This window comes from Rhinatrema bivittatum, chromosome 17, assembly GCF_901001135.1.
Source record: "Rhinatrema bivittatum chromosome 17, aRhiBiv1.1, whole genome shotgun sequence".
NCBI lineage: Eukaryota > Metazoa > Chordata > Amphibia > Gymnophiona > Rhinatrematidae > Rhinatrema > Rhinatrema bivittatum.
In genome coordinates, this window is record NC_042631.1 from 47,645,036 (window position 1) to 47,658,440 (window position 13,405).

Here is a 13,405-nt window from a genome sequence, read left to right on the forward strand (position 1 = left end):
GACTGAGGTGGACGTCTTCCGGGCTCGAAGGAGGGTCGAAATTGCAGGCTCCGGGTACCATCGTCGTCTCAATTTGCGCCTCTCAAAAGCCAGGCCGCAAGACAGAAGCGATCTGCCTCGTCGAAAAATATGGGACCTTGATGCAGGAGTTGTGGAAGATGACCGAGACGCAGGGGGCCGTCCGCCGCCAAGTTGAGTAGGTCTGCAAACCATGGGCGGCGAGGCCACTCCGGAGCCACCAGAATCACTGTGCCTTGGTGGTTCTCGATTCTTCGTAGCACCCTGCCCACAAGAGGCCAGGGGGGAAACACGTAGAGAAGTAGGTGCCGGGGCCACGGCAGTACCAGTGCATCGACGCCCTCTGCGCCGTGCTCTCTTCTGCGACTGAAGAAGCGAGGGGCCTTCGTGTTGCGGGCCATCGCCATAAGGTCTACATGAGAGGTCCCCCAACGGTGTATGATCATATGCATCACCTCCTCCGAGAATTCCCATTCCCCGGGGTCGAGATGTTGACTGCTGAGGAAATCCGCCTGGATATTGTCCACACCTGCGATGTGTGGCGCTGCCAGGCATACCAGGTGTAGCTCCGCCCATGCCATGAGCTTGTCCGCTTCCAGGGAGATGTGCCTGCTTCTCGTGCCTCCCTGGTGGTTTATATATGCCACTGTAGTCACGGTGTCTGAGAGTATCCTGACAGCTCGATGGTGAACGAGGGGTAGGAACTCCTTCAGTGTCAGCCGAACTGCTCTGGTTTCCAGGCGATTGATGGGCCACTGTGCCTGGGCTGCTGTCCACTGTCCCTGCAGAGATCTCGTCTGACAGACCGCACTCCAACCCGAGAGGCTGGCATCCGTCGTGATTACTATTTATTTATTTTATTTATTTTATTTTATATACCGGCAACCGTTTGCACATCGTGCCGGTTTACAAGTAACTTATAAACAAGGAATATATAGGCGAGGCCTTTACAAAGAACAATATGTAACACAGTAACAAAGCAGATAACTAAATAACTTGGGGAGGGAGGGATAGAGACAAAAGGGGGGGTGGGGGAGGGTGAGAACAGATACATAAGGATAAGATATATACATGGATTTGAGGAGCAGATGGTATGTACACTGGTTATATATGGAATTGTATAAGTGCAGATAAAAACAGACACATTATTTTAAAGTAAGGGTTGAATGAAGTGTTTGAAGTTCTTAGAGGGAAAGGGGGTTAAGTGTTGGGTGTGGTTCCTGGAGGGGATTAAAGGATTTTAGGGGGGTATTGGTGAGAGATGAAGGTTGGGTGAGAGTGTTAGTAGGTGGTGAAAAGGATTGGGGGTATGCTTGGAGGAAGAGCCAGGTTTTCAGATTCTTTTTGAAAGTGGGAGTGGAGGTTTCTGTGCGTAGGTGAAGAGGCATTGAATTCCAAAGGGAGGGGCCTGCGAGGGAAAGGGCTCTATTGGTGGTGGAAATGAGTCTTGTGGATTTTATGGAAGGAGGAATAAGGGTTCCTTGGAGTGATGAACGGGTAGGTCTAGTGGAGGTACGAGGAAGGAAAGGTGGGTTTAGCCAGTTGTAATGTTCGTTGGTGATACTTTTGTGGATGAGGGTAAGTGTCTTGTAAATAATTCGTGAGTGAATGGGAAGCCAGTGGAGATCAATGAGGGTGGGGGTAATGTGGTCTTTTTTTTTTACATTAGTGAGGATACGAGCGGTAGTGTTTTGAAGGAGTTGAAGAGGTTTGATGTGGGTGGCAGGGAGTCCAAGAAGGAGAGAGTTACAGTAGTCAATTTTAGAGAAAATTAAGGATTGGAGTACCGTACGGAAGTCAGAGAAGTAGAGAAGGGGTTTGAGTTTTTTGAGGGTTTGAAGTTTGAAATAGCAACTGCTAAGGATGGATTTGATGTATGGTTTGAAGGTAAGTTGGTTATCAAGTATGATACCAAGGTTTCTTGTGTTAGAAAGCAAGTTGGGGGAATGGAGAGTGGAAGGAATGGGTATGGATGCATGTTTAGAGGAGATGAGGAGGAGTTCGGTTTTTTGTGGATTGAGGGCTAGGTGCATGTCAGTGAGGAGCTGGTTTATGGAGGTGAGAATAGTGTTCCATTTTTGGATTGCGATGAGTACAGAGTTTGTGAAGGGGATGAGGATTTGCACATCATCCGCGTAGATGAAGTGTGTAATACCAAGGTTGGAGAGGAGGTTTGTAAGGGGGAGCATGTAAATGTTAAATAAGGTGGAGGAAAGGGAGGAACCTTGAGGAACGCCACAGTCGAGATTGACAGGGGGGGATGTAAAGTTGTCAGTGAGGACTGTGTAGGTACGGTTTGCACATCATCCGCGTAGATGAAGTGTGTAATACCAAGGTTGGAGAGGAGGTTTGTAAGGGGGAGCATGTAAATGTTAAATAAGGTGGAGGAAAGGGAGGAACCTTGAGGAACACCACAGTCGAGATTGACAGGGGGGGATGTAAAGTTGTCAGTGAGGACTGTGTAGGTACGGTTACTATCCAGTCCGGAGTCTCCAAGGATATCCCCTAAGCCAGATGCCAGGGTTCTAGCCACCAGCAGAGACTGTCCTCGGCAGTCTGTGGAATCGGGAGGATCGCCTGAAAATCCCTGGACACTGGTTTCCAGTGAGAAAGCAAGGCTCTTTGAAGTGGACGTAGATGCGTGAAAGCCCAGGGTCCCAGATCTATGGTCGATGCCATGGACCCCAGTACTTGAAGATAGTCCCACACTGTTGGCGGGGATAGAGCCACGAAGCCCTGTATTTGATCCCGCAACGCCTGTGTCCGCTCCGGCCTCAGGAAAACCTTGGTCTCCGCCGTGTCGAACCTCGCACCCAGGAAGTTCAGCGACTGCGACAGGATGAGGCTGCTTTTGGTGAAGTTGACGACCCACCCGAGGGACTGAAGGAATTGTATCACTCTGTGGACCGCTTGATGACCCTGGCTCAAGGATTTCGCTCGGATGAGCCAGTCGTCCAGGTAAGGGTGAACCAAGATACCCTCCCGCCGTAAGGCTGCTGCAACTACCACCATGATCTTGGTGAACACTCTTGGAGCCGTCGCCAGACCGAAGGGAAGCGCTTGGAACTGGAAGTGTTGTCCCAATACTTTGAACCAGAGAAAACGTTGATGCACCTTGAGGATTGGAATGTGGAGGTACGCCTCCGTGAGGTCCAGAGAGGCCAGGAATTCTCCGCGGTGTACTGCCACTATTACCGAGTGTAACGTCTCCATCCGGAAACGTGGTACCTTGAGGGACTTGTTTACCACCTTGAGATCCAGGATTGGGAGGAAGGTGCCCTCCTTTTTGGGAACCACGAAGTAGATGGAGTAGTTCCTCCGGCCCACCTCTGAAGCCGGCACCGGGATAATTGCCCCCCAGCACAAGGAGCCGGTCCAACGTCTGGTGAACTGCAAGCTGCTTTTGGAGCGACCCGCAGGGGGAGAAAAGGAACCTGTCTCTGGGAGGCCATACAAAATCCAACATGAAACCGTGCCTTAGAATATCTAGGACCCACTGATCTGACGTGATCCGGACCCACTCCTCGTAGGACGGAGCAATCCGGCCCCCTACTCTGGGGAGCACTGGGTAGGCCGACCTGGCATCATTGAGGGGGCTTGGAGGGCGTGCCATGAGGCAGTCCGCCTTGCCGGGTTTCCGTCCTCGAAAGGGCCAGTTGCAAGAATGCGAGCAGGAAGAGGGAGTCCTGGTGGTCTGCTGTTGCCTTGTGGTACGGTAACGGCGTTGATTTCGAAAACGACTTCTAGAGGAACCGAAGGATCTCGCGGAACGTGGTCGATCCTCTGGGAGCCTATGTACTGCATTTTCACCAAGGGATTTGATGATCTGATCCAGATCTTCACAAAAGAGAAATTTGCCCTTGTACGGTAGTGATCCCAGCCGTGTCTTGGAGGAAGAATCCGCCGACCATTTCCGGAGCCAAAGAAGACGCCGCGCCGAGACTGCCGCCACCATCGACCTGGTGAGGACCCGGAGCAGATCATAGAAGGCGTCCACCCCGTATGCCATGACTGCCTCCAACCTATCCGCCTGGCTCATCTCCTCTGGAGGGAGATCCTGCGATGTGAGAAGTTGTTGTACCCAGCGGAGGCCTGCTCTTTGTGCCAATGAACTGAAGACGGCCGCTCATAATCCCAGCGCCGACACCTCAAAGATTCTTTTGAGGTACACCTCTAGTTTCCGATCCTGTAGGTCCCTCAGCGCTGTGTCCCCTGTGACTGGGATAGTGGTGTGTTTGGTGACCGTCGAGACTGTGGAGTTGACCGACGGGACCTTGAGGAGCTCAAGGAAATCCTCGGGTAGTGGGTACAGCTTCTCCATGGCCCTACTAACCTTTAGTATGGCCTCAGGTGTGTCCCATTCCCTCAAGACCAACTGGAGAAATGTGGGATGAGTAGGGAAGGCCCGCGCGGGCGGCTGTAGCCCCGCCAAAAGGGGGTCCCCCTTCTTAGCTATAGGCTCGGGGCCTGGCAGATCAGGCGGGGCATCCAGATCCACTCCTGTAGAATATGTGGGATCAGGTCCTCCAGTTCGTCCTTCTGGAAAATACACAGGACCCTGGGGTCGTCCCCTTCCAGCTGGGCTGCTAATAGGGGGTCGTCCCCTGGTGGATCCAGGATCGGGTCCTCCCCTGATATTGGGGGGTGGCCGCTAGGCAAGCCTCGGTGTATGTGGGTGTGTGCCCCCCGCCCTGAGATCCGTTAATCTGGGGCAAGGGTCCCCCCGGGAGGGGATCCGTGCGTGCCAGCTTGGGGGGGGGGGGGGGCCCGGGAAGGAGATGCAGTGGCTGTGAGAGCCTAGCCAGGAAGGCATTATGCATTAGCAGGACGAATTCCGGTGACAACGCCGGAGGAACCGGGGGGGGGGGGGGGGGGGGGAGGGGCTTGGTCGGGAGCTGGGACAAGGTGCTTGGTGGCTGCACGGGGTCCAAAACCGGTGGCAGGACCAAAAACGAGGGTTCCGTCTCCTCCTCAGAGGCTTCTGAATCATCAGGATCCTGATGCAAAATGGCCACCGTTCCCGCGCTCCGCGGGAACTGGGCCGGCTGCTGTCTACCACTGCGGTCCTGACTTCTCGCGCCGGAGCTGTCCCCCTGCCGGGAGCTGCCCTCCCCGCCGGGGAGGCAGTCGAGGCAAAATCCGTCCCGGGAGAGCCGGCCCCCTTGTCGGCCACACGCGGTGCATGTTGAGACTCTCGGCATGCCACGTGTGAGGGGGGGGGGGGGGGTGAAGAGAAGGCGAGGAGAGAGCGCGGGAAATGGGCTGAGGTGCCGCGAGCGCCAAGCGTTGCTCCGGGGCTGCTACAGGCCCCCCCCAACCGACCAAGCCCAAAAACCAGCCGGGTAATGAGACCTCCCGGCGGACAGTGGAAGCTGCGGCCCCGGGGAATGTGATGTCGCGGGGCCGCGGGTCGGGAAACGTCTGGGGGTGGGGGGGGGGAAGAGGTTGTCGCCACCAATGTGCACCCCAGCGGTGCAGCGCTATCCACCTGAAAAAGTAAAAACAACAAGAAGCACTTACCCCGTCCACACAGAGAAAATAGTCGGAGAAGACAGGGCAGACAGAGGGAAATAGAGAAAACAGGCCTGCTTGCAAGTGCTCCTGAGTCAAAGTGACTTTCCCTGAGAGAAATTGAAACTTGATTTTTTTTTTTTTTTTAAATGAGAAGCTTGATCCCTCAAAGAACACAAAAGAGGCAAAGGCGAGAAGAAAACCTAAACTCGGCCCATGCCCTGGTGAACTGCTGTTCCCCTGCTCCTATCTGCTGGAGTCAGAAAAGATACTGAAGGGATATAGAGGGGGTGCGGGCTTATGTAGCACCTCCCTCGGAACTTTGTTCTGACTCCATCTGCTGGACGGGGGACATAACCCACCGTCTGGACTGATCCTGGTACATACAGGGAAATTATTGTTTCTTGTCAAGATCACCCTCAAATCTCTACTGAAAACTTACAGGACGTAAACCCTCAAGCAGCTTCTGAGCTTCAAGCCTCAACACCTCACTTTTAGTTTTATTAAACAGGGACTATTTTTCTCAAATTGTATAATTCTGACTACTGGACTGCAGAGCTAGGCCCTACTAAGTTTGTGCCAGCACATGTCAAATACGTGCTATGAGGAAAGCAGCTACAGGCTATGGGCTTAAGTCAGAGAGGAGTGAAAGACATAGGAATGGCTCACATACAATATATGTATGGAAACCAACTACAAAGGAAAGTGCAGACATTGATAAGAGACGATCGATGTCTTCCTTCAAGCTGTGGGAAGATAGGACAGAAGGAGAACCAACATTTGGACACAAAAGAAAGAGAATTAATATTTGGGTGCAGGTGGTCTAGGGGAAGGAAGCCAGGCCAGAATGGTGTATTTAGAAATGATCGATACTTGGCAAAGGAAACCAGAAAAAATGTATATAAGCCTTGTAAGCTTGTGACATAGGCAAGGAGGGATCTTATGCATTTTTCCTTCCCAGACAAACATATTGTGATTAGCAATCTTTATTTCCTATAATAAATATTTTACTACATTTCTAAAATATCTCTGAGTCTCATGTCTGGTATAAGGGGGCTAAAACCATACAAAATGCTGCAAAATGCCTCAGTTTTTTAAAGATGTCATAAAGTGTAGAATTCTCACCAGTTTTCTTGATTTTGCAAGGTCAATACCAGTAGACACTTTTGCAGGACTATGACATCAGCCAATCAGTTTCTTTCTCTCTCAAACCACATTATTTTGTCACCTAAATATAGGATGTGTTCTGTCACCTGGTTATATGATGACTCTGCCTCATTGGCGAGATCTTCAGGTGTCATCACATCCAGGATGTTGTAAGGGACGAAGCCCACCTGCCCACTCCGAGATAGCAATTTCCACCACTGCTTGTTACCTTCCAGCACCTGCAAAAACATGTAAGACGGTCTGTCACGAACAGCTTGAAGAGTGATGCACTGCACAACATGGCTCAAAGCATGCAGAAGAGAGCACAGGGAGGACCCAAAAGCGAATGACCTTAGGTGCTGCGGGCAGCTATTTATGAGTACCCTGAGGTATTCTGGAATGACTGGGATAGCGCCCCTAGTTTTCCCACTCCTCTCTTGTGAGATCACCCTCAAGGAAAGGGTGCAGAATTTTGGGCTGGAGACTTTCTGGCTAACTTCAAACATTTTGTTTATTTCAGAGGTTTATTATTTCACTAGTGAAGTAATATATAAAGAAACAAAATAGCCACTGTAATAATCTAAAATAATTACCATAATGAGATATTCTAGATTCACTGAGGTCGATGTTAAGTGCGACTTAGGCGATTAAGTTCTGACTTAGCTGGCTAAGGGTGCTGTCTGAAAATGTGGCTGTGCTGACTGGATAAACCCATAGCTGGATATGTTTAGGACAGGGTGGGGGAGGGGGTGCATTCCAGGGAGGAGCTACTAATCTGGCTAACTTAGCCAGATAAGTGTTAATTGGTTTAGTTAGCCAGATAAATCAAGGGAAGTCTTGCCTAACAAATCTGCTTCATTTCTTTGAAGGGGTAAATTAACATGTGAATAAAGGTGAACCGGTAAATGTAGTGTATTTGGATTTTCAGAAGGCTTTTGACAAAGTCCCTCATGAGAGGCTTCTAGGAAAAGTAAAATGTCATGGGATAGGAGGCAATGTCCTTTCGTGGATTACAAACTGGTTAAAAGACAGGAAACAGAGAGTAGGATTAAATGATCAATTTTCTCAGTAGAAAAGGGTAACAGTGGAGTGCCTCAGGGATCTGTATTTGGACCGGTGCTTTTCAATATATATATAAATGATCAGGAAAGGAATACAACGAGTGAGGTTATCAAATTTGCGGACGATACAAAATTATTCAGAGTAGTTAAATCACAAGCGGATTGTGATACATTACAGGAGGACCTTGCAAGACTGGAAGATTGGGCATCCAAAAGGCAGATTAAATTTAATATGGACAAGTGCAAGATGTTGCATATAGGGAAAAATAAACCTTGCTGTAGTTACACGATGTTAGGTTCCATATTAGGAGCTACCACCCAAGAAAAAGATCTAGGCGTCCTAGTGAATAATACTTTAAAATTATCGGCTCAGTATGCTGCAGCAGTCAAAAAAGCAAACAGAATGTTAGGAATTATTAGGAAGGAAATGGTTAATAAAACGGAAAATGTCATAATGCCTCTGTATCGCTCCATGGTGAGACCACACCTTGAATACTGTGTGCAATTCTGGTCGCCGCATCTCAAAAAAGATATAGTTGCGATGGAGAAGGTACAGAGAAGGGCAACCAAAATGATAAAGGGGATGGAACAGCTCCCCTATTTATTTATTTATTTATTTCACATTTTTCTATACCGAGCTTCATGGTTGAATACCATATCAGATCGGTTTACATCGAATGAGGGATAGAAACTTGTAACAAAAAACGGAACAATAAGTTATAATCAGAAAGAGAGCAAGAAAGTTACATTGAACAAGGACTATAAACTTGGAGGCTTTACAGCTTGGAAGTAAATAGAGTAAAAAAGGCCCGAGTAGGGCCATAACTTAAAATCAAAAGTCATAAGATAGTTTAATTGCGAAGGTATTGGATAAGAGGCATCTCACAAAGAAGGCATGGTTCCATGGCTCGTGAGTAGGATGGTAGATTATTGTGTGTCTGAAGGATCCAAGAAGGCTAGTCGGAACAGCCAAGTCTTAAGTTTTTTTTTTAAAAGTTAGTAGGCATGATTCCAACCTGAGTTCTGCAGGAAGGCTATTCCAAATGTTTGGACCTGCTAGAGAAAAGGCTCGGACCCTGGTCGAAACTAGGCGAATGGTTTTGGTTGGAGGGGGTTGTAACTCTCCTTTGTGGATTTCTCTAATCGGTCTGTTGGATGTATGGAGTTTGAGGGGAAATTCAAGTTCAAGATGAAAATTAGTTATGGATGGACTTGTGTATCAGGGTGAGAGATTTGTGAAGGACTCTGTAGTAGACTGGTAACCAGTGAAGGTTTCGGAGAATTGGTGTAATATGATCTCTTCGGTTGGTACTGGTTAAAATTCTGGCAGCAGCATTCTGTATCATTTGAAGAGGTTTGGTGGTTGAGCTGGGTAGGCCAGTGAGAAGAGCGCTGCAATAATCTATTTTTGAAAATATTAGGGATTGCAGAACAGTTCTAAAGTCGTGGAGATATAGGAGAGGTTTGAGTCTTCTCAACACCTGTAGTCTGTGGAAACAATCTTTGGTAGTCGAATTGATCATAGTCTTTAGATTAAGGCGGTTGTCTAGAATTACTCCCAGATCTCTTACTTGAGTATGGGTGAGTTGGAGACTGTGATGGGTTTGTGGAGGATGGATGTCTGGGTTGGAAGAGATAAATAGTAATTCAGTCTTAGCGGAGTTGAGGACCAAATTTAGATTATTGAGGAGATTGTTTATAGATTGAAGGCAAGTTTTCCAAAGTGAGAGAGCTTTAGTAATGGATTCTGTAATGGGGAGCAGAATCTGAACATCGTCAGCATAGATGTAATGGATGAGATTGAGACTTGTTAACAGATGACAAAGGGGGAGGAGGTAAATATTGAAAAGGGTGGGAGAAAGGGAGGATCCTTGAGGCACGCCAAGAGAAGAATTTGTCGATGGCGATTCTTTGTTGTTGATCCTGACCCTGAAGCTTCTGTTATCAAGGAAGGACTTGAACCAGCTGAAGACTGAGCCAGTTATGCCAATATCAGATAAACGATCCAGGAGGATGGTGTGGTTGACCGTGTCGAAGGCTGCTGAAATGTCTAGAAGGATTAGAAGAAATGAGTGTCCTTTGTCCATTCCCATAATAATATGGTCTGTTAGTGAGATGAGCAGGGTTTCTGTATTGCGTGATTTGCGGAAACCATATTGGGAAGGGGAAAGAATATTGTGTTCTTCTAAGTAATCTGATAGCTGGGTATTGACTACTTTTTCTGTAATTTTGGCTAGGAATGGAAGATTAGAGATTGGACGGAAATTAGCAAGAATGCTAGGGTCTAAATTGTGTTTTTTCAAGAGGGGTTTAAGGGAAGCATTTTTTAGGCTATCTGGGTACAGACCTTGAGTTAGGCAGCAATTTATGATGTTAGTCAGAGGTTTTGAGATTGTGTCTGGGATGAGTAGCAATAATTTGGAGGGTATGTTATCTGTTGGGTGGCTGGATGGTTTCTGCCTTTTTAAAATGGTTTCGATTTCTTTAGTGGAAGTTAATTCAAAGTTGTCGAATTTAGTATCCTTGAGTATGTGGTTGGAGGAGCTTGAATCAGGAGGGTTGGTCTTAGTTGGAAGAAGTGCTATAGTGTTTGAAATTTTCTGCTGAAAGAACAGGGCTAACTCATTTGCCTTGGATTGAGCACGATCATCTGGTATTGATGGAGGAATTGGCTTTGTGATTTGTGATACATATGAAAATAAAGCCTTTGCATCATATTGTAGGTCATGGATTTTATTAGCGTAGTATTGTTTTTTTGATTTTAGGATGGATGATCTGTAAAAATGTAAAGTTCCTTTGTATGATGAAAGAGTAGACGGTGAAGGGGCTTTGCGCCATCTGTTTTCTTTGTGGCGTAGATCTTGTTTTATCCGTTTGAGTTCGCTGGTGAACCAAGGTTGGTTACCTTTTTTTGCTGGGTTGATTAATTTCGAGGTTGATGGGCAAAGATTGTTTGCTACCCTTTCCGTGATCTTATGCCAGGATAGCACAGCTGAATTGGGGTTAGATGTGTCTAGGTTTGTGAGTTCCTTGGTGAGCTGCTCGCTGAGAATTTCTGAAGCACAAGATTTCCTGAAGTAAATGGTGGAGAGGTGTTGATCAGTGGAAGATTGTATCTTGGTGGATAGGGTTGTAGTTATCAGGAAATGGTCTGACCAGGGAATGGGGGTACATGTAGGATCAATAGAGCAGAGGAAATTAGCATTAATGAAAATAAGATCCAATGTGTGTCCTGCTCTGTGAGTTGGATTGTTGATAATCTGGGTGAATCCCATAGCGTTAAGGGCGGTGAGGAATGCTTCACAATTGGATGAGTGTGGAGAGGCATCAAAGTGTAAGTTAAAATCTCCCAAAATTATGGTAGGAAAATCTGTGTTGATGTGTTTCACGATGGTTTCTATAAGGGGTGAGGAGTCTGCTTCCAGGATTCCTGGGGAGAGCGTAGACTAGTAGAATTTGAAAGTGATTCGATTTAAAAAATCCAAGTTCAATTGTAGATTTTAACTTGATAGGATGAAGTGTTAGTCTGAATTCTTTCTTTGTGGCTAGGAGCAGGCCACCCCCTCTTTTTTTGTGTCTGGGGATTGAGAAGAAATCGTATTTGTGAGTGGGTAGTTGGTTAATTAGAGCAATGTCTGAGTTTTTTAGCCAAGTTTCTGTAATGGCGCAGATATCAGGGTTACAGTCCAAGAGATAGTCATTGAGGATATGCGTCTTTTTTGTCAGAGATTGTGCATTGACCAGTGTTACTGAGAGCATAGTTAGCCCTAGGAACTGTGTTAGAGGAGTGATCATGATTGGAATGAGAGATCTGGGATTTCTAATTGGTAGTTCTTGCACAGGTGACATGTTGTGAAGGAGACGGTGGTGTCTGATAGGGATGTATTGGTTTTGCATTCCTTCTGGGAGTTATTGAAAGAGAAGCCAGGGAGAAAATATCTTAGTAGCTCAAGCTGGGAGTAGATGCTGTCTATAATGAGATGGATGAGAGTTAGTTTGGGAGAGAGGAGAGGCTGTAAGAATTCTGAAGTATCAGCAGGAAGCGGGACTGTTTGTTCCTTTTCTTTTTTCTTTTTATTGGAAGGCGGAGTGTTGCAAACAGGGCTGCGAAATCCGTTAATGGGAAGCGTTAATTAAGCAGAGGTTTGTCTGTGGTCATTCCGGGGGTAGGGATCGGGACTCCTTCGGGGCTGCAACTAAGGGGCGAGACAAAGGGGCTGAGCGGCAGGGATTTAAATCCCCCGCTTACCTCTGCTGCTGACGTGTCTGTGCTCGCTGGTAGGCTGCTTCTCCTGGGTGGGCGGAGCTGAGGGACGATCGGGTGAGCCGCGTGGCCGTCGCTGGAGCCCCGGTGGTGAGTGCTTTATTTTAAGTTGGGCCTTGCCCCGATGGGCTTCAGCGCCGGCTGCGCAGGCCTGGGCTGCAGTCAATCGCGGCGAAGAGGCAATCGCGGCGGTCGCAGAAGAAGAGGACGCCGGGAGGAGCGGCAGGGATTTAAATCCCCCGCTTACCTCTGCTGCTGACGTGTCTGTGCTCGCTGGTAGGCTGCTTCTCCTGGGTGGGCGGAGCTGAGGGACGATCGGGTGAGCCGCGTGGCCGTCGCTGGAGCCCCGGTGGTGAGTGCTTTATTTTAAGTTGGGCCTTGCCCCGATGGGCTTCAGCGCCGGCTGCGCAGGCCTGGGCTGCAGTCAATCGCGGCGAAGAGGCAATCGCGGCGGTCGCAGAAGAAGAGGAAAGGCTGAAGAGGTTAGGGTTGTTTAGCTTGGAGAAGAGATGGCTGAGGGGGGATATGATAGAGGTTTTTAAGATCATGAGATGTGAATCGGTTATTTACACTTTTGGATAATAGGAGGACTAGGGGGCATTCAATGAAGTTAGCAAGTAGCACATTTAAGACTAATCGGAGAAAATTCTTTTTCACTCAACACACAATTAAGCTCTGGAATTTGTTGCCAGAGGATGTGGTTAGTGCAGTTAGTGTAGCTGGGTTCAAAAAAGGTTTGGATAAGTTCTTGGAGGAGAAATCCATTAACTGCTATTAATCAAGTTTATTTAGGGAGTAGCCACTACTATTAATTGCATCAGTAGCATGGGATCTTCCTGGTGTTTGGGTAATTGCCAGGTTCTTGTGGCCTGGTTTGGCCTCTGTTGGAAACAGGATGCTGGACTTGATGGACCCTTGGTCTGACCCAGCATGGCAATTTCTTATGCTCTTATGTTCTACCTAGGGTTGCTAGTGGCGAATCTTCAGCTAGCCTCTGTCTCCTCTTGTGCTCCACCTCCTGGTGGCAGGTGCTTTCTGGGTCTGACCAGGGAGCCTACAAATCCTGCACTAGGCCAAGGGTCCACCTCCTGGCTCAACAGGTTGCCAAGTCCATGGACTTGGCAGAGTCTCTCGCCATACGACCATCCCGGGTCTGGCCACAACTATTCAAGAACAACGAAGAGCCATAGAGACTCTAGCCTCCTCCCTAGAGGAACTCCGCTCTTAAATGCAGAACGCAGCAATGGCCAATCCAGTGGGCCTAACCTCTACCCTGCTACCGAGAGCATCACTGGCACTGCCAGCACTTCCTCGCTTCAATGGGAATCCACGCCTCTGCTGAGGCTTCCTCAATCAGTGCTTCATGCAATTTGCTCTCCAACTCTCCTTGTTACTGAAGGAGTCT

At 48.1% G+C, this 13,405-nt stretch overlaps 1 protein-coding gene across 1 annotated transcript in view; it reads right to left on the reverse strand.

Annotated features, from left to right (window-relative positions):
• EPS8L2 (EPS8 like 2) overlaps positions 1-13,405 on the reverse strand; it is a 423,360-nt gene that overhangs the window by 55,420 nt on the left and 354,535 nt on the right. Inside the window, 1 exon segment of the mRNA XM_029582244.1 lies at positions 6,783-6,914. Coding sequence (XP_029438104.1) covers positions 6,783-6,914 — 132 coding nt within the window.